This window comes from Paramacrobiotus metropolitanus, unplaced genomic scaffold (genome assembly GCF_019649055.1).
Source record: "Paramacrobiotus metropolitanus isolate TYO unplaced genomic scaffold, Prichtersi_v1.0 Parri_scaffold0000003, whole genome shotgun sequence".
NCBI classification, from domain to species: domain Eukaryota; kingdom Metazoa; phylum Tardigrada; class Eutardigrada; order Parachela; family Macrobiotidae; genus Paramacrobiotus; species Paramacrobiotus metropolitanus.
This window is the reverse complement of record NW_026570223.1, coordinates 1,159,171-1,184,900: the sequence shown is the minus strand read 5'-3', so window position 1 is coordinate 1,184,900 and position 25,730 is coordinate 1,159,171. Positions and strand designations below refer to the sequence as shown.

At 40.9% G+C, this 25,730-nt stretch overlaps 3 protein-coding genes across 3 annotated transcripts; 1 reads left to right on the top strand and 2 right to left on the bottom strand.

The window, feature by feature from the left end:
* Window positions 1–563: 563 nt before the first annotated feature.
* Window positions 564–8,958, bottom strand: LOC129597272 (uncharacterized). Its single transcript, XM_055494756.1, has 5 exons — window positions 8,866–8,958; window positions 4,707–5,551; window positions 4,369–4,480; window positions 1,303–2,037; window positions 564–1,026 (listed from the first exon to the last, which is right to left on the bottom strand). The coding sequence occupies exons 2-5, from the start codon at window positions 5,512–5,514 to the stop codon at window positions 897–899; spliced, it is 1,785 nt and encodes a 594-aa protein (XP_055350731.1). The 5' UTR covers window positions 5,515–5,551; window positions 8,866–8,958; the 3' UTR covers window positions 564–896.
* A 2,191-nt stretch (window positions 8,959–11,149) lies between these two features.
* On the bottom strand, window positions 11,150–13,008 carry LOC129596640 (BOS complex subunit TMEM147-like). The gene is made up of 5 exons (XM_055493978.1): window positions 12,747–13,008; window positions 12,436–12,580; window positions 12,103–12,324; window positions 11,658–11,779; window positions 11,150–11,423 (listed from the first exon to the last, which is right to left on the bottom strand). Exons 1-5 carry the CDS (start codon window positions 12,821–12,823, stop codon window positions 11,306–11,308), a joined length of 684 nt encoding a protein of 227 aa, XP_055349953.1. The 5' UTR covers window positions 12,824–13,008; the 3' UTR covers window positions 11,150–11,305.
* A 2,834-nt stretch (window positions 13,009–15,842) lies between these two features.
* Window positions 15,843–24,655, top strand: LOC129596436 (atrial natriuretic peptide receptor 1-like). Its single transcript, XM_055493716.1, has 22 exons — window positions 15,843–16,430; window positions 17,336–17,377; window positions 17,619–17,643; window positions 17,717–18,024; window positions 18,210–18,253; window positions 18,569–18,607; window positions 18,760–18,837; window positions 19,000–19,137; window positions 19,446–19,496; window positions 19,731–19,931; window positions 20,031–20,172; window positions 20,587–20,668; window positions 20,984–21,086; window positions 21,267–21,464; window positions 21,606–21,785; window positions 21,877–22,201; window positions 22,789–23,107; window positions 23,383–23,602; window positions 23,675–23,880; window positions 23,947–23,996; window positions 24,068–24,162; window positions 24,357–24,655. Exons 1-22 carry the CDS (start codon window positions 16,073–16,075, stop codon window positions 24,471–24,473), a joined length of 3,321 nt encoding a protein of 1,106 aa, XP_055349691.1. The 5' UTR covers window positions 15,843–16,072; the 3' UTR covers window positions 24,474–24,655.
* Window positions 24,656–25,730: the final 1,075 nt, after the last annotated feature.

Sequence of the window (25,730 nt, the reverse complement as noted above, 5' to 3'; positions counted from 1 at the left end):
TCCATATTTAACGCAGCTTTGTTTGCCTACCGACATTTACGCAAGTACTAGTAAATATACGGATGTGCAAATCAAATATTGTCGACACTTGTGTTATAGCCAAGCCGGTTCATGGTTGGTTACACAGTATTTGCAGTAGATGGCATGGAAAAAGCACAAGAAGTTAAGATTTCCGGAAAAGGTTTCCATATGCGTACGGTGCACTTGTTTAGAGCAATTTAATTACATCTGTATTTTAGTATCGCGGTTGATGGTGAAGTCTCTCACTGGTTGATGCCTTGATGGTGAAGTCTCTCACTGCGTCCAATTCACTGAAGAGTGAAGAAACATTTTTAAAAAAATGCTTCAATCCTATTTCATATGCACGACAATTTTGCTTGTGTATTAGAACTATGACAAATCAGAATATAATGAGAAATACCGTTTACTGATAATAAAAACAGCACATCCCCGCACCGTTTTATTGCAGTCGGCTTTTACAACCTGATCATCCTTGCTATTCAAGTGATTCTGTACACAAAAATGCCAAAGCAGCCGACGCAGCCATTTGCACAAATGCGGAATAAAGCAAGCAACATTTATCATATGCAGTGCAGTTCTCGCAGAAAGAACTAATTAAACTAACGTTATCATTAGCAATAACCCGACAAAATTAATTCTTATCCTTTAAGTAATGAAAGTGAACGCTACGCTTCGGTCATGCAGTGCCTGCAAAAAGGTAGTGCACTTTACTAGTAAACTAAGTCGCCACACAGTAATATTTAGCGAAAAATTCAAAATGTCCACTTATTCGGTTGTTTCGGTTTGCATTTGGTTAACTGAATTGTGACCACGAGCCACAATTGCTGCCCAGAGTATCGCGTCAGTAGTGTCTGCATCAAGCACGGCATGCGTGGCTACTGGTCAACCAGGAATATTTCGTTGATTCCGTACAATGCCATTTTGCTCAGGTCGCCAGGATCCACTACTCTCAGGTCGACGCCCACCCATGAACGAAATGTGCCGTCCGAATAAAAGCCACTAAACCTGCAATGAGAGTGCACCTAGAGCCTCATGAGCAATTTTGCAGATGCTTTCACAGCTTACAAAAGACAATTTCTCTATTTTTATAATTTCGGGGGCGTCTAATATTTCCTGACTACGGGAGGGGCTGTTAAATTTTAACACCGCACGGGCCGGCGTTGAGTTACAGTAAATTCGGATTTTATGATCGAGAACAGATGGTAAGTAATCATCTTCGATAGAGCAAATAAAATGGCGGCGTTTCCTTCAAACGGTCAGGTTGGGCATGACAAAACTTACAGTGATAAATAGCTACGAATGGTTTCCCACTCAGTCGGATAGACAAGGTTACGCACCCAACGGGCGTAAATGGCTTTGACCTTTGCATGCATTTCATCCGTAACAATCGGAAAGGTTTCGTTCACGGCCGACATGATGCGGCTGACCATGTTTGCCTGGTCAAGGTCACAGTCCAGAACGACTCGTTCCACCGTGATCTCCAGCTGATCAATGGCGAGCACGTGGTCCCAACCTAGAGGCAGCATTAAATTCTTTTCCCGATGTGGCAGCGGCCGCAGGTACATAAATCTCTTCTGGGCAAAGATTTCGTACATTGGTCGGCCAAAGAGGTGGCTGATTTTCCAATTATGCAGTATGATCCGCTCACATCTGTGCTGAAGGCTGACCACATCACTCACCAAAGGATGTTCCAAGTGAAACGCACAACACACCGACTTAATCGCTTTATAGCTGCCAAGGATATAGTCCTTCAGTACTACCAGAGGCACGTGAACTTCCAAGACCAATTCCATACCCATCAGGAGGAAAACAGGAAAAAACTCGTACTCGCTAAGAGATTCCGTCACTATGGTGAGACTTTTGGTCGTTGAGTTGATGGTGCGAGTGAGCAGCGCTGCCACTTGGGAGCAATTGTAGTTGTCGGACGTAGATGCTTTAGTCATGCAGTCCAGACATATGCGGACGTGCTCGGTTGTATGGGGACTTCGTAGCAGTTCGTGCCATAATGCGCACACTCTGCGCAAACCATAACGGTCAGTAATGAATGTCTCCCAATCACTGGTCAGCAGTCAGCTCCAAAGATAGCACATATCGAATTCAGATGTAAACGAATGTAAGACGAATTTACGTATACAACATTGGCAAAAGAATAAAAGTGGTTCCTATCACAAAATTTCTCTAAGACTAATTTACGCGATTAGAATTAGCTCTAATTCGATGAATGACGCATATTTTGTTTTCAATATTTTGAAAAACCGGGTGCACAGAATCTATGGCGGTTATGTTTTCAGCAGACGGTTTTGTTTTTATAATATGCAGTTACTGTACTTCGTAACGCTCCTTCATAGAAAATAAATAATTACTGTAAAATCACGCTAGCATAAACAGTAACCTAAACTAACGATCTAATCCCGCTACGCTTCGGTCATGCAGTGCCCGCAAAAACCCCGTGCGCTTTCCTAGTTAACTCAAAAAATTGACACTCGTATCTTTAAAAAACCATGCTAGACTGGATTTCTATTGGGTTTTATTGCTCATTATCTCAAAACCTCTTCAAAACATTTCCTGCGCAAGCCAAACGCAGTGGCGTGGGCTGGTTAGGAATAAACGCCGAAAAAAGGAAGTTGTTTTTATTATCGTACTTTGGGCAGGCCGCACAGCGTTGGTTGCAGTAGAGAGTGACCCTTTGCGCGGTTCTTGACATCTCAAGTACTCTATTTAGCACCGAGCAGTAGGCAGAGCTGCGCGATTCTTGGTCAGATTCGCCTTCGAGTAGTAAAGCGATGCTATATTGCAGAGCTGGACGGTATTGTAAAAAGCATTTACAGGGCAAGTGTGGCCTATTGAGCAACGGGAAAAACACAGCCGTACTTCGCTAATGCTTTATTCGGTTAGTTGTTTCGAAGATACTTGACCGCCGATCAGGCCTGCTGAATGAACGGAAGTTACAGGACCTCGTGTTAGTGCTGATGGATAAGTGGGTAACCGCTGCCCAGCACAGTGAAAATACTTTAGCGGACGAATGAAGTGACCGTGCAGAGCTCACACGTCTATCTACCGACCAAGTCCAGTGAATAAAGGGAACGGTTGCCACTGTCCGAGATCAACAGTTTAAGGGGAGGGCTATGAGATAGCAGCTACAGCCTTTTTTTAATAGTGCGGCCTACCAAAAGCACACTCACTTTCAAAAATACCTGCCGTGAGAGCATCGTACAGATGCCGGAACTGGAAATGCTTTCAATATGACGTTGAAAAACCAGTTAAAACGCGAGTAAGTGCGGTAAAAGTCGGTTATCACGTTTCAGCGTACAAAACGTTTTCAGTCAAAGACAAAAAAGAAACATTTTCAGGACAGCTTTCAGAAATTTTAAATTAGCAACGAAAAGGGAAAATTATAAGAAAATTTTTGCAGTCCAGTTTTACTAATTATTAGTAATTATACGGGATGTTGTTTTATCCGGCATACAGGGTAAAACAACATCCCGTGCGTGTAAATGCAGGCGTCGTTAGATGTTTCGAATCTGTGTCAAATGCATGTTTTCTGAAACATTGATTCTGAAATGATCAAAATCCAGAAAAAGCGTAGGAATCACTGACCAGGGCTGCTACGTGAATGGAGGTACAGGACCTGCAATATTACTACCACTGTTCGGTTTAAATTGGTATACTGTACTCTGTAGTGATTAAGCGTGTTAATGAGTGTTGAATAGATTGAAAGCTGGAAAAAATTTGAAAAATTTATGTTTGATTATCTAGGTGAACAGTTTCTGGTAAAAAATAAATTTTGCCGTATATTCTTGCTCTATGCAACAGGATTTTAAATATTATTTTTAAGATCACTTTGAATTCAGATCTACAGGCACCGGCATCTGCGAACGGACTCTATTTTTGTGAGCAGATCTTTTAAAACAGTGCATGTGACATAGTTTCCAGACATGCCAAATCGAAAGGCGTTAGCGGTTTTTCGCTTAGTTGTTTGGTCATTTCTAACCAGATCGTACGGGGTTTTCCGTAGTGATACTTCTATAGATCTTGAATCTGATCTTCCTTGATATACAGATGCGTCTGTTACATGTTATAGTATACGTAGACTTGCCGGTTCCAACCGTGCAGTCCTTAGGTGATAGGCCGAGGACTGTGTGGATCAAGTGCTTATGGTTAACGGTTTCTTCGATATTTAGAAACTTAAAGGGATTTCTTTAAAATGTTTATGACAATCTGCTATATATTTCCAGACGGGCCAATGGCCCAGTGCGGCCGAGTAATTCACTTCGGTTTCACTGTTCCCGGAAGAAACATAAAAATTTATAATACAGTTTTGGGCTACTATGTGAGCTGAGACCATACCGTTGGAACTTCAACTGTGAATGCAGGTCCAGATAAGAAAAGATTTCACTGAAGATCCAATGAGGCAGGTAGCCAAGCAAGGCCTCTGAACAAAATAGTTCCATTCGAGAGTCTAAATTATTAGGAACAGCATTAGTAAAACGCTCGAATTAGTAGCATTAGTAAAACTGCTATTCAATAACGCTATCACGTTTTATTTTGTAACTGGATAATTACAAAGATAGTACTGGCCTGCTGGTCAGTTTAATTTATTTTTTTAATCTAGAATTACAGAAGTAGCCTTCTGATTGGTAAAAGAAAGATCAAACTGCAGTTAAGTTTAAAAGAGCAACCCTTACCTGCCATGCAGATATGAGTTTCGTTAGTGGGGCACTTCCAAAAACAAATGGGCATCAGATTGGCCCGGGTCACTAAATGCCTTTCCAGAATTGTCGAGAGCTTTATAATTGTCTTTTCCTTTGTGTCCGCGTTCGCTTCGGTGCTGATGACCACAAACACACAGCCTTTCGCTTCGATGCGCAGATGAAATCGGCAGCAGTCCCGCCGTAGTATGGTAGCTTGCACGGGATCGCTCTCAAAAGCTTCGCGAAAATGTTTAATAATTCGCGATCGGTCGGTTGGTTTGCTGAGGATCTGGTTCGTCGTGGCAGAGGGAACAAAATACTTAGTACATAAGAGCCCGCTGTTGCGGTACAGCAATGGAGGCTCAGTGAACCACTCGGGTCCGAGGATTTGACGATAATCCACCAGCTCGATGCGAGGGTTGGTCGAATCGCCGCTCTGGATATTTGTCTCGACGTAATACATCACACATCGATTACATGCCGCAAAAGAATATTTTATAAAAACCGATTGAAACCGGAACGGTCCGTCGTCTTCGTCGCGGAGTGCCGCGAAAACGGGTTTGTCGCGCTGATGATTCGTGTCAAACCACGGCATTAAATACACAACCGATGCATTGATCCACCTGGCCTTTTCCTTCTTCGAGTCAAAATCGATAAACGCTTGGCCCCCATTGATATCCTGGATGAATCCAAGCCAAATCTCATCCTTTTCCTTGACAGCAACAGTGTTCTGATAGCTCATCTGACCGGCGCCAGATAGCAGCCGCCGGAACGGAGGCATCGATGCGGTCACTGATTCCATTGTAGCAGAGTCGGTAAAGAACTCCTTTATGTGCTTCCTACACAAAGGAATAGTCAACCAAACTTGATGAACCATGGACTTCGTAAGAGTAATATATTTCGGTTTACCCGTAACCTATTTTTTCAACCAGAGCCAGTTACAGATTGAAATATTTTGATCTACATAGAAGTCGCCGTTTAAAGTCAAAAAAGGTCACATCGAGCAGTGTGTGAGGCTTTTTCCGTACTTGTAATCTTGTATTGCAGTACTTGTACTTTCCAGACTTTGTATTGCAGTCTCTTGGGGCGGGTACAAGCTGTATAAAAAGTGGTGGGGACCAACGGGCACCACAATTTACATGCGACATAAGGCCAGCGCGCACCGGCCAGGGAGACCGTGTTTATTTATGTACATTTGGTGATGGTGACCGACGGGCACCATGGTTGACAAACAGCTAGACTATATACGGCCAGCGCGCCTATGTTTATTCGATAGCAGGGATATAGCGTATTCAGTGGAACATACTGTACTGTGGTAGGGTGACCGCGTATATGTGCATTAGTAGCGCCGCAACTGTGACGGACGAACACCCGTTTTTCATAAACGTTGAGCCTAGAGAACCTTCGCTACGCTTCGGTCAAAAATAATTAATTAAGTAACCATGCTTTGAGAAGTGCGTTCCAGAAATCCGTAATAATTTACAAATTTTTATATAATTTATATATTTTTTTTCTTGAAATTCCTGGAGCAAAAACGTGCGTCGGCTTCGCGCGAAAGCTCAAATTTTTTATAAGCTCTTCCCTACACACGATGCAACATCTCTTTTTGCCCTTTAGCTTTAGCTGCCAAAAAATGGAATTTTTTTTCAGCTATTTGGATTTTCTAGCAATTTTGATTTGTTACAAAATGCCAGAAAATTCTTTGGAAAAACTACTTATGTTGAATTACTGGTGCAGTAACAGTACTATGCAGCAGTTTTCATCCAAGACAACGGCGCACTACAGTACGTTTCCTGAATCCTTACAAAATCAAAAATTTCCAGACTTCAAGATCCCGTAATAAAGCCTCCTTTTGTGGGTGATTTGACAGGTACTATAGTTACACCACGGTATAAATGAGTTATCTCTTATAAACCTTGGTTACACTGTTACAGCCCCCACTACCAGAATAGCAAACAACTGTGGAATCGGTAATTGAAAATTATTTAAACGATACTAGGTAATTACTAGAGTAGATATATCATCTGTGTGCAGTTTGTGTTGACGTTATGACTTAAGCTTTTCACCGCTCAGTGCTAATTAAAAAACACATTCGTGACAATTCCTCCGTAGAGGAAGAGAATACGTACGCGGTGGTTTAATCATTAATACATAATAAAAATATGCAGTGAAAAATTTGAAAAGCCACATTTTACCGTGTCACTGTGGTATGGGTGCAATTTTTCGATCTATGAAGGCTTCCTTTGTAAAACACTGCAGTCGTGCAAGAGAAATTCGGTATGGATATGGATAGTGAAATAACGCATTTCACTGATGCCAGTTTAACTAGTAAATCGGAACCATACCGACCGTCTAGCTTTGCGATACATGTACAGTATCTCTTCAATACTTAATGGGAATCCGACAGAGAATCGGCAGCTGAACAAGCAGGATTGACGCTAATCTTTAGTGTCCTTTACCTTCCATTTTTTCTCCGTTAGAGGATAGACAGACGCAAAAGCTCAGAACAGACACAATCAGCCTGACCTTTCAGTTAAGGTGTCAACATGCATTGAATGAATGCACGTTTTTTCATTCAAATTTATCATTCAGCAGCAACTATGTGTAGAAATCATCATGCATTGAATGAATTCAAAGTATGTAGGAAACGAAAATCTGGATGACGATCACATGAATTCATCCAAAAAATCAATGAATGAAGAGGGAGGGGAAATCCTTCCTCTTCATTCATGAATGAAACTTTCTGGCCAATCGCTATCGCTGTCTACCGCTACCGTAGGCGGGTGGATTGCCGATACACCGGGCGGGTGCCGTGCCAGTTGTTTCATGGCATGCAGTACGAGGCAAGTGTCCCTTAAATTAATAGACGCGTTTTGCCTTACCATAAATTGACAACCTAGACTGCATTGTGCGAACCTGGCAGCCACCGTGGGTTGGCAGCGTGTTATACAATAGTGACTGCATTGCTCCCATTGACTTCGACGTTAACCGATTCGACATTTACTCATCCTAACTTTAATCACAACTACTCTAACATTCCAAATGATGGAGAAAAAATCTGAGAATTTTTTGGTACCTAGCAAGTAAGTTTTCATGGCAATTAAAGAAAGTTATGAACGTTTATGTTTTCTCGTAGACATAGCATAAGATCCTCTTCCACGGCTCCTCGCACGAACCTTATGCTATGTCTACGAGGAACCACAAACGTTCATTACTTTCCTTGCTTGCCATGAAAACTTACTTGCTAGGTACCAAAAAATTCCCAGATTTTTTTTCCATCATTTGGAACGTAAGTTTGTAGGTTCGGTTGAGGTTTTTGCGAGGGTGAATGCCGACTTACTTTAACTTTAAGTCAATGGCAGCAATGCAGTCAACCGTTTGTATTATACGCTGCCAGCCCATGGTGGCTGACAGGTTCGCACATTGCGGTTTAGGTTGTCAATTTATGGTAAGGCAAAACGCGTCTATTAATTTAAGGGACACTTGCCTCGTATACCTGTACGTAGTCGACTATCGCTATTCAAAACCGCAAAACGAAACATTCATCGGCACGTTCCACTTCAGTGTTAAATCATAAAATCTTGCTCTGCTTCATGTGATTTGCTTCAAGCGTGCATTACGCCTATGCATGTGGACACCTTTTAATACACGTTGGATTCTATACTAATATACAATATATAGACAGACTAATATAGGGATATGCCCGTTTTTAACCGTGCGCAGCGCCTACGTAAATTCACTCATCCGAAATATACACGCATTTCACCCTTTGGTTCATTTGAGATAATTAGTAAAAACTTTCGACAATTAAAAAGTTTACAGAAAATATTGAAAACTTTCGATAATAATAAACTTTCGATAAACTTCCGATTATTGCTATTTCCAGTACCCTGTAGAGCTTAAAAGTAGCCACGCTGTTTACAACTGCCAGCTTACACAAAAAAAGCGTTAAAAAGCTAACTACAACAGTAATTCAAGAAACCGATAATGGAAAAATTTGCAGGCACAGTTACTAATTCTTAACGTTGTTATAATGTTCTTATAGCATTATTGAGCCTGTGTATGTGGACAGCGTCACGCTGCTATAGGAACTTCAACAAAATTTCGTTAAATTGCAATGCAGTTATGGCGTACAATACTTTCACTTACTTACCTTTACTGCGTTCGCAGGAAAATCAAAATATCTATTCAGATTGACTGAGATTGGCGTATGAACGAAATTTTTCACATTGTAAGTTGATATCACTTTTCTAACCTTCTAAAGATGCTCGCTTTCGAACTTATAAAGATGCCCGGGGCTCTGTTACAGTACGGTCAGTACCTACTGTAATATTGTACCATAGTGTCCATAATACCACAGTTGGTAAAACCTAAAGCTATTAGAGGATAGCGCATGCTTGCTGCCTTTGCACCTGTTACTCGAAAGCCATATAATCCAGGAACATCGGCAGACTGCAGGCCTGAAGACTGAATGCGTTTCGAACAATAGATGTACTGAATCGAAGTTTGATTTAGTAATAAGCGTTGCAGATGGGTTATGACCGAGATTTGGACCGTTCCATAATGTATAGCAAGTGAGCAATATGCAGTACTAGCGGTCGTTGCGAACCACATCATTGCACAAGCGCGAGCGCCAGTTCCACTGCGAAATGGTATTGGGATTGTGGAACTGGAAAAGCATGACGTACGTTCTTCGTGGCGTCAGACAAATTTTATGCTCTTGACGAAGGCTAATTGCAGCACCTCGCGCTTCGCGCTCGGTGCAAATTATAACATCCTTGATATGATTTGATATCCATCAGAAATCATAGATGTGATTTTTTGTGCTTGCAGCGTGTATACATTGTACAGTAATTTAAGTACTTAGTTTATAACCTTCATGAACTACGAAGATAGACTATGAATTCTTTATTGGTTAATTTACTAAGGAAGTGCACCGCTGTTCGCTAGCACTGAAAGACCGAAGCTATAGCAATATGTAGAGAAATATCTAGAACTGAGGAGGTGAATTACACGTAGGGATGTTATTCCTTGTACTGACTGTAATTGTTGCTTTTACTGACTGTGATGTCCGTAATATAATGACTGGTGGAAGACTGCATATATATGGGAATGGGATACATCATTAGATTCATTTATTATGGAACATTGCCGAACGCAATATGTTTGTATAATTTAAACAACTGGCACAAGCGGTCCAGTTCTCTTTTCTTTTGAGCGGTAGCTTTGTTTAATGAACTGCAGAAGATTCAAGGGAAAACTGGTTAGATATGTCGCCAATCCACCAAGTTTTCATGTGGGAAATGCCGACATACAGTTTTGCTCGACCACACGCTGGCAGTTGCACAAAATAAATTTAAAAATAATTCTGTGCGTCGTTAAATTTTCCTCTGTATGCATTGCTGTGTAACTTTTATTGCGGATTCAGCAAAACTAAAATCGGCATCATTTGATGTGTTGGCCATTGGACCCCATAGGACCCTTGGTGTATGTCCCATAGAACTTGTATGTTAAACGGTACCCTTTTTGGATTATAACAGCAGCAAAATTTATAAGTAGGTTTTGAATGGGGCGAAGGCAAACCAGGTAAAAGGGTTGAGCAGCTTTTTTAAGCAGGTCTGATCTAGTTTTGACCCCACCGTAATTTCAAACACCTTTCAACATGGAAAGCATAAGTGCAGAAGATGTAAGACATCTACGGTAATCATGCAAAAATTAAACATTCGTTAATTCGTCGACGGGTGACCCTCTGGCAATTTTGGAAGATACGCCCGCCTGTGGTGGAGCAGGGCTGTACAAGCCGATTTAGAAAAGCCGACTATAGTGTAGGTACAAGCACAGCGCGCGGCGCGAAAAAAAAGCTGGTAACGCACGCGTGGCCTTCGGTGACCAAAGGCTCAAAAAGGCGGGTACCGCACGCGTGGCCTTCGGTGACCAAAGGCTCAAAAAAGCGGGTACCGCACGCGTGGCCTTCGGTGACCAAAGGATCAAAAAAGCGGGTACCGCACGCGTGGCCTTCGGTGACCAAAGGCTCAAAAAGGCGGGTACCGCACGCGTGGCCTTCGGTGACCAAAGGCTCAAAAAAGCGGGTACCGCACGCGTGGCCTTCGGTGACCAAAGGCTCAAAAAAGCGGGTACCGCAAATCGCCATGGGATGATCGTCATCTCCCATCGTTGTCACCATGTAAACGGTAGTCTGCTTCCGGTCAGCATCGCTGCCGACCGTGCCAACCTTTCCACACAAACAGCTGAGTCTGAGCCGACAGATCGGGTAAGGTGGATTAACCAACCCACTAAAACAGCAGTCAAACCGGCTACTGTTACAATATTTTTGATAGATTGGTGTGCAAACAAGTATCGAAAACAAAATACGCATCTGCACTCGAAACGGAGTATGAGGTGACAAAATTATGTTTGGAAAAATCATCTTTCATATCGACAACGGTGACATGTCATTTTAATTCTTCCGTAAAATGAAGAAATCAGTAATTTTTCGAACAATGACATGCTACATTGAACAGTAACAAAATCAAATAGATAAATAACGGGAATTCTGATGAAAAAAGTCAACGAAAAAACCAACAATAATAACATCACGTTTCCGTTAGCGCTGTACACAAGCCCAGCGCCACCACACCGAGAATCAGACTATAAACTCCTTTAAAGAGCAATCCAAACCATGCGTCCAAATGTAAAGTGTGCGATAAAACCCTGCAAACAACCGACAGATTATTCGGAGCGGTGGTTAAGGAATTCAAGTAAATGTTTCCGCATTACATTACAGATGAATAAGGTTTACAGAACATCTTATATCACATAAAAATTCGTTTTGAAACAGAGACCAAATTATCATTCGAAAAAAAATTTAAAAGTCTGTACGTGTTCAAGAAACCCATGACTACGAAGAAAGTACAGAAATCGCGAGTAGAAGGCCCGGAAACTTACTCCAAAAGCAAGGGACGATAGGTGCTCAGGACGAGCAATCCCAGTACCGCCGGCTGCAGGGCCTTGTTGAAGTCATTCCGCGATAGAGCCCATAACATGGCAGCGATGGAAATGTAATACACCTATGACAGAAAAGATCACATTCAACGAAAAAATCGCTATTACGTATGAAATACGCAACATAAGTCGCAAGGATACAAAAAACTTATAACATGCAAACGACGGAAACGAAAGACTTGATTTGTATAATACTATTATTACGGTATGAATGTCCAGTAAGCAACAACCACCAGTTTTTCATTGAAAAAAATGTAGCAGTTATATCAGTTTCGTGCTGAAAAGAAAACAAAAAGTGAAAACGCCTACGACATCGTGCATATACAAAGGACTGCCATGCAAATGAAATAATCTAGTGTTCCATATTAGTAGCCTGGTCATAACATACCAGATTGATATTGGCCTCCATGGCGCTCATCAAGTGCACCCAACTGAACTCCGATCCGCGTGCCTCCAGCCAGAACGGCATCACACGGAAGGCCAGCAGCTCCGCGAAGGCCCAGCCCAGTCCCGTGGCCACGAACTTCAGATCGCCCTTCAGCGTCAGCTTGTTGACGATGTGGTGCAGCGCCGCCAGATCGATCAGATCCACCGATAGACGGAGAAAATCCTAAAAAACCAATTCGCCATGGAGCACTGAGCAGGTTGGGTTTCTGTAGGTCCTCTCTTTCTGGTACGAGAACTCCCATGATTCTTTATTAGAGAATTTCTCGTAGCTTACGTATGTCAATCGGCTAACGGATAAGCTGGTGGCGTGCGAATCCACCACTGGGAATATGGAGGCCAGTATTAGCATTTTCACCAGCTGTGCTGCGAAGAAGATGCACGCAGCGTAGAAACATTTCCAGAAGGCTCGATACTCGGATCTGCAATAGAAAATTCTGATAACATGTTGTTAAAGGTAAATCTTACCACACCGCTGCCGCCATCATAGATTCATAGGATGCTCTGCACAGAATTCAACACCCAACAGGGGGAAGATTCTAATGGAAGCATCTGCCTTTCTGCTTACTGCATCTGCGTACTGCTTACAGGTTATAAAATCGGTATGTTGCCAGATATGGGAGCACGGCTAATGCCACGCAGTTCACCAGGTGATAAAATGTCATCTTCCACGGGCTAAGGTCTGGGGATCTCACAAGATAATGGAGAAAAGATCTCCAAAAAAACTTCCTAACGATATAAAAACCTACGGGAAAAATTCCCAAACAAGAACAGACCGCGAACTTAATAAAAAATTTACTGGATGATTTTCATTAGGTATTTTGAATCTATAGTCTATACTCTGTACTCTATAGCCGTATAGCGCAAAATTTAAATTGCAAGCAGCAATCCGGAAGCCTTATTTCCGGTTGCCCATCAGAGGATATTCATTCTAACTGCACCCATGTGGCGGTGGCTTATGCTGTTGGAATGGCTTATGTATCTCACTATTTGTTACATTGTACAGCACTCGTATAAACCATTCTCAATAAAATTTATTGTTGTGTTGATTATTTGGTTTCTAGTCGATTTCTGTATTTACCTGCAAGGCTTGCAATACATAGTATTATTACAAGCCCAGCACGGATGAATATTGGCCGATGACTATTAAAAAATAAGTAATTCCAATTTCCAAGGATGTGTTGCTTTGCGGTCGCTTCCAGACTGTCATAATATTAATGAACCCGTACGTATGTTTAGTAATATCTCTATTTTGATACACTTTACATAAGTTAATCGAAACACGGACTGTCTACTTGAACATACAGTACATAACTTGCAATGACGACTAACGTGATGATGACTAACGTGTTAAGTTACATGAATTTTTTACTTTGTATTGTACTCGTACTTATTGTTAAGTAGCAGCTCAGATATTTCTACTGTTCTGCGTCAAGTTGTGGTAGAACAGTGTGCATTTCTTACCGCGTCCATGGCAACAAGCTTATGATTGACCACTGGACCTAGAAAAATGATTTCGGCAAAAAGTCAACAATCTGGGATCCACCGCTACACCTAGAGAATTTTGATGCACTTTAAAGCAACAAAATTGGTGAAGTAGAAGCCGAGATCCTTTGCCTCAAAGGACAGGGACCGAAGTCCTGGCACAGATAATCAGTATTCATATAACCAGTTTACGGGATCTACATCCGTACACAAACTTTTGCGGCGCAAGTTTGTTACGAAATGCACACTTCGCAACGGTTGATCGCATTGGTCCCAGCCGCTAAGAAAACTACGAAATTTAAGAAAGAGAAAATCCAAGAAAACTTGAGAAACCCTAAGAAAGCCTAAAAAACCTAGGCAAACTAAGAAACCTAAGAAACCTAAGAAACCTGAGAAACCTAAGAATACTTAAGAATACCTAAGAAACCTGAGCATATCTAAGAAAACCTAAGAAACTTAAGAAACCTAAGAAGCCTAAGAAACCTAAGAAACCTAAGAAAACCTAAAAACCAAAGAAACCTAAGATATCTAAGAAATATCGTATATGAAAGAATACGAGGTATACCGATCACGCTGGTGGGATTGACTGCGATTAATTTTTGCACATGTTTCTTAAATTTTCAATACTTTGTAACGTGCCGATGCCGAAGGCCGCGGTCTGTCTCGGTTTTTCCGAACGGTCCGCGAACAGTCAATGCATTTACCATGTATGTCTATGGGGGCCCATGGCAACAATTTGTTTTTTGGGGCCACTTCTTCCCTTTCGGGGCGTATCGATGGCGCAATAGCGTGAGAACATTCGCGCCGTCGAGACGAATTTAACGCACTTGGCCGCGTCGAAATCGGTTCAGCCGTTCGCCCAAACATTGGCTACATTATAAATCGTGTATACGTGTATAACAATAATACTGTACAAAATACAATGATACAGTTATCACAGTACATGATAAAGCAAGTATGTAATCAACTGTTTTTTTATTGTTTCTTGAACATCTTTAAGTTTATTTGCAATTGGTATTTATTTAATTGCAAACATTTATGTACAACCATATTGGTGCAAAGCTGCAGCTGTGGATGTTCGAGTATGTAATAATATCATAACCAATTTTCAAACAATAATATTATAAACCCATTTTCAAACATTTCTGAATATTTTCGGTTGACCTTTGGCCTAACCGTACGGATTACGGTATCATACGGAAGTTGTTCCGCTTAAGTATATAATGTCTATATTATAGCCCATTAAAGATAAGCATGTTGTATCTGTGAGAAAGATGCATTTCTTTAACTTTCCCTTAAAATATAATATTGCCGTATAAATATGCTTTATTTGATCGATGGATGCTGATGAAATGCCGAAAGTACGAGTAAGTAAACGATGCGGGATACCCAACTGGGTCTTCCGAATATTGTGTCTAGTTCTCTATCCAAGCACAAAGCATCGTTAATTACAGTAACTGTTGCTGATTTGCTGACAATTACCGTGCAATTTTTGGTGAAGTCATTTTCCAGGTGAATTAACATTGACATTTTCCATGTAGACATTGTGAAAATCTGAAACAAGAAGTTACTACCATATTATCATGGATTCCCGCGTGTACAGACTGTATGTTCACACTGGTGACAACAATTTACTACTTGTGTAAAAAAATCCAGGAATCTTTTGGCAGGAAATAGAGCAGCAAGTGTCAGCACACACGATGTTATATTGACAAGTTTATACAACAAAACGATATACGATTGATGTGCAAGGCAACCACAATTCCCATCAACGGCAACAATCACCTATTACCGAAACCTTATTGACACTGACCTGGCGTTCGGCCAGTAAAATGTCGTCGCGTTGGCTTGCTTATTCCCCGAGGAGCAGGCCTACACCCGTCACAATGCGGATCAGCCCGCACGCTAACGGGAATGGATCACGTTGCTAGAATGTCCCGGTGTCTTTTGTATACATGTGCCGTCCGGTTGGGGCGACTATATCAGCGTAACTCGAGCGAGTAGATTGCCGGTGCCGACAGCAAAAATGATCGCAGCCATTCATAAGTTTATTAGCGACTGTATTATGGATACATCTTCGTGACCACCGCGCATCCAACTCCCACGCAACGGGTGCCACCGCGAAAACCCCAGCAGATGTCGGCGACAGTTTTTTTATTCCTTCCCGTCAAGTGCGCCGCACTGGATCGATTGGCTGGCCACGGAACCGCATATTTAAGCACGGGAAATTGAACATGTTGATTAAATATCATGTTCATAACCATCCGGCCCTGTGGGTCACTGTAACGGCAGACGTGAAAAACAGCGGTTGTTGTGTTTGTGCGGATGTGATTAAACATACACATTTATCCCACCACGTCTCGATTTGCAATTGCGCAATGGATATACTTGATACTTAATTTAATCTCCCATATCGGAGGGGTTGTATAATGTACAATCGACAATATGTGTGCGTATTGGCCGCACTGTGCACATGTATCGTACTGGCCAATGGGCAAGTGGAGTTCAATGTGACATTCGTCGTGTGCATGACATCGGGCCCGTATCTGGCGTACAGCTACGGATATTTTGGTCCGGCGATCGAGATGGCCGTGGAGGAACTGAATAAAATGTTCCCGCGCTTCAATTTTAATATGGTCAACATTTCCCCGCCCAATGCGACAACCTGTCCAGATTTGGACGCTGTGGTGGCCAACTTGATTACAAAGTATTTCGCTCGTGAACCAGCCGGCATAAAGGAGTGGGATGATCAGGGTGATAATTCGATTCTTGTTCTGGTGGGAAACGGTAAGATTTGACACATTTTTATGTACAATACAAGATCATTCCTTTTCGCTTGTCATCTCTGTAAAATTGGCAATATAATCGTGCGTCCAATCTGGAAACAATAAAAATACTGTAACAGCCGTATGTACAATACTTTACGATTGGGTTATTTGGCTGCTTGGTATTTCGCCACCAACGGCAGAATCACCAGAGAAAAATCTACAGGAAGCTCGTAGATACATTCCCCAGAAATTTTTCGTTCGCTCTATAACTGATTGCCTGTATTGTTAATTATTAATAATTGTAAGTACTGCACGTATTTTACTACTCATACATAGTCGATTCTCAGATATGCTCGCAAACGCCATTTTTTCTCCTTTCCAGCGAACTTCTTTTTTAGGGAGTGTGCATAACAAAAATTCTAAAAGGTGTACGTGTAATGAACGACACAAACTTGCTTTCACGCAAAACGTTTTTAAACTGCTGTTGGCAGAAGCTGACGTGAATACTTGTGATTATGTACATCAACGTTTTTTTCATCGGGGATAGTTTTTATGCAAAGGCCAATCCCGCTTGAAAGAAGCCAAAGTAAATAATAAGCAATACATCCGCCGGTAAACACGAGCAGTGACACTCGTAACTTGTTGACCTTTTCGTGATCTTGGTGTTTGCGGTTCAATAAATTGTAAAAAAAAAACAGGTCTACCATACACAGGATAAATATTCGCATCCTTTTACCGGCGCCTGGAGTACGTGCCAACTTCCAAGTGACCTGTAAGAGTGCGTAAACAAACAGTACAGTAATCAATAGTTGTTTCCGCTACGTGGAAACGGTGTTAATCCACGAGACCGGCATCGACAAATTAAAATCGAAACGATGCAAGGCACACGAAGAAAGTCAAGAAATCACAACATTTCTCTTATAGGGTGTAGTGATTCTCTGCGCCCAACGGCGGATCTTGGTCGAGGTAAAACATTTTTTAAGACAACAAATAATGCTATCTGTACTTGATGTTTTGCATCAATATATGAAGAATTACGACGTTCTGTATTTCTGTAGAAGAGCATACATGTTTTTATGACATTATGCAGTTAAGCGACTGTCTGTTCTAAGTTTATACTCAGTGGTAGCAGCGGAAATTTATTTCCGACGTTATTTATTTTAAGTTCAGTACAGTTAATATTTGGTTGTGTTTATATATATTTCAGAATGGAATATTCCGGTAGTATCCAGGTAAGAATACTAACCAAATTGTATCGATTTCATTTGTTGATTTTGCCGGTTATACTGACTGGCTTTTTTTCAGTGGCGGTTCAGCGAATGATCTGCTGAATAAAACCCGTTTTCCGACACTGATGCGTTTTTTGCCCTACCAACAAAAAGGCGTAGTAGATACGTTGATAGAATTCCTGAAACGCTATGATTTCAAAGATACTACTCTAATATGCGATGTGCGGCCCGATTTGGGAAATTTTTTCAAACTGGCCTGGGAAGGCTGGGAGAAGGGTGTGAAGAGCACACCCGGTATGAGCATTATTAAATATGAAGTCAATACACAGACCGACAAAGTCGATTTCGGCTACTGGCTGCATATGGCCAGTCTGAGCAGCAGAGGTGAGTGGTTTGTTTTTCATAAGAAATGAGCTTGATGGATTGGTAGAACGTGGCTGGATCGATACAATATATTACAGAGCACCGTAAATGTAAAAACTATTAATCTGGAAAAATTGTTGATTTTAATGTTGGTTTCTGGGTAAAGGAAAGTCGTGATTTATCAAAATATGGTGGTTTTACTGCAGTGATTCTTCTTGTTGCTCATGGAAATACAACGCGAAACATCATGGTAAGTTATTTAACATATTAGGCGGCAACGGTGTAGTTAATTAATCTGATAACTACCTTATTCCAAAAAAAAATTCTAAAAATAATATTACACTAAAATTGTGTCGAATGTGTAATGAATTAGTGTCCCACTGTCCACTTATCATTCACTCAGTATCATAATTCGCTGACAATCAGCCCATAGTAATTGCAGTCCTGTAGATTAATTAAATGTATATGTAAATGCACATAATAATTATTACCTGATTTACCTCTAATTTAAATTTATTTTAATTTCTCCTTTTTGTTACCAGCTGCAGCTTTATATCGCATTTAGGTTATCGCGAAGAGAATGGGAATGACAAATGGAGATTATGTAAGAACACCATACATTATGCCAAGAAACAGGGCAGGGATTACCATAGCGCTTATATGCGATGAAATCACGTTTTTATTAATTTTGTCGGCCGAATACAAAATACAATTTTTTGTAATACGAGACTATTATTATTATTTTTCTTTTACCAGGTTTTCATTACGGTGTATCCGGAGGCACATCCCTTATATGGCTATTACAAATGGCAGTTCCAGGATGACGATGACGACGTGAGTGCATATGACAACTCTGATTAACGAAAGCGGAAACAGACAGTACACAACTGCGCGAATTTGACCGATTTATTTATTCACTTCGGATTTTGTCTGTTTGGCTTTTGATGGACAAATTTTGATCGAATCTGTGTAAACAAATGAACGGGAAATATCTAGGATGCTAAACAAGCCTTCAAGTCGTTGTATTATATTTCAACACGCCCACTGGAAGGCCCAAATTACCGCAAGTTCAATCTCAATCTCAAGGCTAAAACGATGGGATCCACCGGTTATGTGTACGAGGCCGAAGAGAATGTACGTGCGCTTCGAATAAATGCTACTGACTTATGGATTTGAAAGCACTACATTTTACAGCTATACATCTTCTGTATCTAAGTAGCCTTGAGCCCGGTTTATATTAAATATACAACAAATGGAAAAATTAAAGAAATTACCAATATAACTAAGCATTAAATGCATATTTACAAGAACATGTGCAGTTGTACATGGAAATACTGTAATATAAAACACCAAATGGAGCCGTGCTTACAAAAATTCCGATTTATAAACGTACCTGTTTTTGAAATCGTTTACGCATAGTGCACCCTTATTTTTCTTTGTAGGTGTCAGCATTCACATCTCTGCAGTATCAGGTTATCTTATTTACCGGGCAGGTAAATCTCATGTGAATTGTTTTGCATCTGATAAAAACATATGTTTCAACATTACCAAAGTAAGTAAATAACAGTTTCGGGTAAATTTCGGCGTTTCTATGAACCTCTTTGGAAAAATAACTGCATATCTACGATTTATTTAAGTTACAGTTAATATTATCGAAGCACTATTATATAGTATAGGTATGTCACTGACCGACGTACGTGCGTTTGATGCTAGTATATACTTTGTAGTTGATCAACATGACAATACCACCTGGCACAAATTTAAGTACTGGCAATAAAGGCGACCAGATCATCCGACCGACACAACTGAGAAACAGTTCTATTCTGGTTAAATCCCCGAATATCGGGGATTTTTATTTCGGCAACAGCGACCGGAAGGAGTATGTGTACATAATTAAGGCGATGGACCACTCCCATTTTACATTCGACGTAAGTGGCTAAGCTTTCCCATTCATTACTACCTGCATATTACTTGTCACTTACTGCGGAATTTCCTCTTTATTATTAATAATCGGTGGATGCTGGTAGGATGTGTTCACCTACAATACGCTCGTTAATCAACTGGTACCGGTTCCTGGAAAAAACATTACATGGGCCTTCCGGGGCACTTCACCGCCACCCAACCGCCCAAAGTGTGGCTTTGATGGAGATGACGATATATGCCAAGTTTGTAAGCCAAATTAGTTTATTTACCGCGCCAGCCATTTCACCGGCAGTTCATCGCATTTTAATAACTAATCATCCACAATATGTGATTTTTCAAACCAGCCTATTTGTCAACAAATTTGCAAAAAATTATACAAATGCATTCAAAATTTAAAACAACACCCCAAAGGTCTTTTGATCTTTCAATTTCCATTATTTTTTTCAAAATTGTGACAATTTACCAAAGCGTATTACACTTGCAGCATTTTTTTATGGATAAAGTATGTATGAACATAATTGAGGCAGCTTTTTGTGGGAATACAAAATTAATTGTAAGGTTACATATTTTTCCGAAAACTGGACGCTTTGTTTTGGCACGATAGGAAACTATTTTGCGATACGACGACGTCAATGTATTTCCAAATTTGCTTGTTTACAGCAGGAGGGAGTATTGCCGGCATTGCCATTGGGATTTGCTGCGTACTACTTCTGGTGATTCCTGTCTACATTTATATTGTCAGGTAATTTGCAACACCATGGAACAACTACGCGATGATCAACAGTTTATAAGCAATCAATTGGATTTGACATATACAACGTAATCCGTTTGAATCAGCTTGTACGTAAAAGGTGTACTATGCCGTCAGTTATACTTACGTATACATCTGATTTGCTTTGACAAGCTTACTTTAGGTTACTTTTTATTGTACAGTAGAAGATTAGAAGTAATAATAGCCAGTTTTGAAAAGTATCAATCATTCAAAATAACTGCAAAAACATTTTACTGCAATGCTGTTGGTCATGTTTACAAAATTGACTGAATGTGTACTTGTTAGGCGCATGAAGAAAGATGAAATGACGGACAACCGATGGTTTATTCCTTACGAAGAAATCACTTTTAACAAAGCCAAATCCTCACACAGCGCTTCCAATACTTTTGTAAGGAAGCGTACGCTATGACGTATTTACCAAAATCATACCAAGAAGTTAAAACGTAATACTCTTTCTTGAGTGACCTTTGGCCACAATTATATGCCGATAATTACGTACGCATATGATTACGGTATTCACTTATCCGAGTAAACGCTGCAAATAACGAATATTGGTGCTTTGGTACAGAGTAAGCACAGTATTCAAGCGAGATCCGGTCGGACGTCGGCCAATACCAACTCTCAAATGGCCTCCATAAACCTCAGCGGAAGTATCATGCAATCCGAACACGTGGGCGTGTACAATGGTCAGCGACTGTGGATGCGAAAACGTCTGCTGCGCCATCGGTTTGATCTCAATTCCAGGCAACTAAAGCTTATACTGCGTGTACGTAAGAAACTGAAACAGCTAAAAATCTGGATGTAGGCGTTTATTGAGTACAAACAAATAAAAATTAAATTAGCAACGAATCGTACAGGGTGTAGTAAAAAATAATTTAATTCGAAGCTGAACCGGTAAACCTTGCAGATGAAGCGCACAACTACCGCTAATTTAGCTCGCTTTCTTGGATTCTGTCCGATAGCCGATACGGAGATCGGTGTTCTAATGGAAGTGTGCTCACGTGGCAGTTTAATAGACATCATCAACAGTGAAACTATCCACTTTGATCTTCCACTCAAGATTTCCTCCATTTTAGATATCTGCAAGGTAAAAAAAATGTTGTAAGCGCCATTGATCTTTCCGGCTTTGCAATCGCATAATACGTCACATTATACGTGTTATGTCTGGAATTATTTAGGCTATAAATTATCTGCACAGTTCTGCCATCGATCATCACGGCTCCTTGTCTTCCCGTAACTGCCTTATGGATAACCGTTTCGTTCTGAAAGTGGCATATTATCGCCTAGATGTCCTGCCATTAAAACCGCCTGATTTCAGTAAAGAAGATCCCGCCGATCGGAAGTTCTTAACCTTTGCACCGGAAATGCTGCGCAATGTCCTGAATATCTATGCCGCTTCCAAGGAGGCCGATGTGTACGCCTTCGCATACATATTAGTGCACATTATGTCGGAAATTGAGCCATTCCAGACTGAAATGGAAATCGACATGTTTACCATCAAAGGTGAGGCAAATGGGTTGTAATTGTTGAAGTTAGCTTATAATATAGGAGTAAGTACTTGTACGGTTGTGCCTTACTTTCCAATCTTACGTTAATAGAATGTATCTGTACAGACTGTACGCATGTAAGTTTGTACGGATTTTGCGTTTTTCTGCTGTTATCTGTAATACTGTTAAAATTGAACTTAAGGATTATATCTAAAACCATCAAAATAAAATTCATATACATACTCGTATTTAAAAGACAAAAATTTTGAAACATTTGTCCAGGGCTTAAATAACGTAACAATTCACGTTTGCATTATTAAGGTTTAACCACTCAAAGTAGAATTAATTAATAACACAAAATTTTCGTCTGAATCTGTAAGAACTGAAACCCAGCTAGAGCAGTACTGATAATTACGCGAAAGTCTACGCAGCAAATATGAGTATTTTGGTGTGAGTATGTGATACACTCATGACGCGAAATTTGATTTTTTTTGTCGTAAGAAATGTGTTTTCTAATACCGGTGATGGAGGTGTAGTATTTCTTGTTTTTGTTGTGATGACCTATTGTAAATTTTACTTCAAGCTGATCTTTTAACTGATCAGGCATTATCGATCGCCTTATGGCCAACAGTGTTGTTGCCTTCCGGCCAAAAATTCCGGAAAAAGGCATGCTGACCCCACTGCGCATGCTCACCGAAAAATGCTGGGAGGAGAAGCCGGCTTCCCGTCCCAGCATCGAGTACATCAACAAGTATATCAAATCCGTGCCTGGCTTCGAGAAGGACGCCAATTTTGTGGATGACCTTCTGCAGCGTTTAGCCGGATTGGCGCAGGTCCTGGAAGCTCGCATCGAAGTAGCTACACGTGACACTATGGAAGAGAAGCGCAAATCGGATGAACTGCTGTATCAGGTTTTACCCATGTACGACGAGCAACCATTACTAAGATTGCTACTTTACAATCTGTCCGTTGCGTATATTTTAACGCAATTTTATGGCTGTTTGGCTTAAGCTTCCGTTTTACTATATCATCATTGGAAAAACAAAAAAATCATGAATTAAGTCTAGCATCTGCGAAAACTCGGCTTTGAAATGCACACGTTCGCAAATGTGACATTTCTTAAAAAATGTAGTTAAAATTCAGTCTTTCTGGTCGGGTGCTTAATCGTGTGATATCTGACTTCGGTGACCTTTTCAGGCATGTGGCGCATGCGCTCACACATGGTCAGAAAATCGATCCGGAAGCGTTCACACTGGTAACCATTGGTTTCACGGCCTTGGAGGATTTCGTGGATATCGCCTTCAGTAGCACACCCTTACAACTTGTCACTGTACTGAATAACCTTTACACGTTGTTTGACAACATGCTACAATTGTTCGATGTGTACAAAGTGGAGACAATTTCCGATTCCTATATGGTACCATCGCCCGTAATTACCAGTTAATTTTCACTATTTTGTGTAACGTTTCCTGTAAATATGTTCGTGTAGATTGCCAGCGGATTGCCTGTCAGGAATGGCAATAATCATTCCAGTGAGATTGCCAAATTCTCCTTGGCCTTGATGAAAGAATCCCATTCGTTTACCGCGCACAATGAGGGCCGGAAAGAAAAGAAACCATTACAGCTGAAAATTGGTTTCCACACCGGTTCATGTGCGGCCGGCATTGTAGGAAATAAAATGCCGCGATATTGTTTGTAGGTTATGCCAGAACTGGAGTTAGCGGAAGTATTGATAGGCTAATGAATTTGTTATTCTTTCAGATTCGGGGACACGATCAACACGGCGTCCCGAATGACATCTAGCGGAAAAGGTGACAAATCGCGTGTATTACTGCATTCATTTGTGTATTTTCATAGCAGTCTACTGTGGTTTTCGTAATAGCCTTGAAAATTCAAGTCAGCCACGAAACGAGAGGACATCTACAAACTTACGCCGGCGTGTACCGGTTTGAGTTCAGAGGACTGATGGACATCAAGGTGCGCCTTTTATTAGGCATTTATTATTGCAGTTAATATTATTCTTATTTTTTCTGCACAATTGCTACGTCTAAAATATCGTTAGAGTACGATAAAAAGCAGCGGGGGCCGTTAGACGTTAGCGATATCGTTACTTGTTGGGACATCGTTTAAATTTTTGTAAGTTAAATTATCTTTGATGCGTGTTCTTCTAGGGGAAAGGTCAGATGCGCTGCTACTGGTTGCTGCAAGAGCACGAAACGGAACCATCGAATCCTGGAGCTTCCATGGATGCCTTGAATAATGTTGCACAGGATCCTAAGATCACATAACATATACACACTGGACCTGGCGGTCCATGCACTGATCATCTAAGCTTGCTGGTTTGCTGTGATTTTTAAAATTATTTAAAATGAATGAGAAAGTGTGTTTAGTATTAAACTTAACAAATTAAAATATTTTACGGGGCACAGTGTTAGCAAAAACAATCTTTTGCGATTGCAGAAGTGATTAATGGCGGATGTCTTGCAGTGCAAGTGTTAATAAAAGCTCGTAGCACAATCTGTGCAGTACTTGTGCGGCGACTTGTACCTTATTTATTCAAAACTGCTGATCCTACACGTTTCGCTAAACGGAAATAAATAAATTTAACTTCCCGGAATTCTTGCACATCGTTCTTGGATCCAACAGCGTTTTCGGCCAGCCGGTTGCATTTCCGGTGTCGGATGATTACTAGATTGTTAATTTTTTTGCAGGTAATTTTGTTCGTTGTCAACGTACAAAGTATTACATTTATTACAAAGTATTCATTTCCCTGAGCGTACAATAATTATGTAAAACAGCATCAGGTACTTGCAAAAAAAGCAATCAGAGTAAGCGCCAAACGATCAGCATTTGTCAACGGGACATTTTATACCAAAACCATGAACTTATTTAGTATTTAGACTTCAGTACAAGCTGCACAAATGCCGGCTTAAAACGGCAAAAACTGCTGCTATAGCCACTCTGTCAAACCAAGCGTTTTTCAGGGATGGCTTGTTGTTTCCGGAGGATGATGTAATTTTTGTACGCTCTGGCGATTCGTAGTAGCTAACTACACGACCGTTAAGCGGCTGCACCGGGCGCAGGTTCTGCAGTTGGTAATTGAAGGCGGTGGCTTTGGCTCGTATCCAACTACGAAACAAATCCAGTTGTCCGAAGCTTATGCGGATCGGCTCCTGCATGACCGTCCAGATGGTGCTTTCGGTGCAGGGCGGTGAGGTCAACGAGCCATTGTAGCGGAAGAACGAGCGGTCGATGGGGAGTAGTGCTTGCAGTGGAAAGGTCAACTTGATGTCCTTCACATCACCTAATAAATGGCAAGAGAAACTACCTGACTAACGCATTAAAAGTTTGTCGACATTGAACACGGATACTACAAACACCAAACATTCTCCTGCATAAATCCTTTAAGCTTTATTACACCTTAATGTCTAGCGTAATGCTGCTTAACGTAATGGTTAATAAACTACGGCGCATTTACCAAATATACTTTGTATTATAGCCGACTCACCCAGGATTGGGACATTTCTCATAGCCTTCAGAATTTC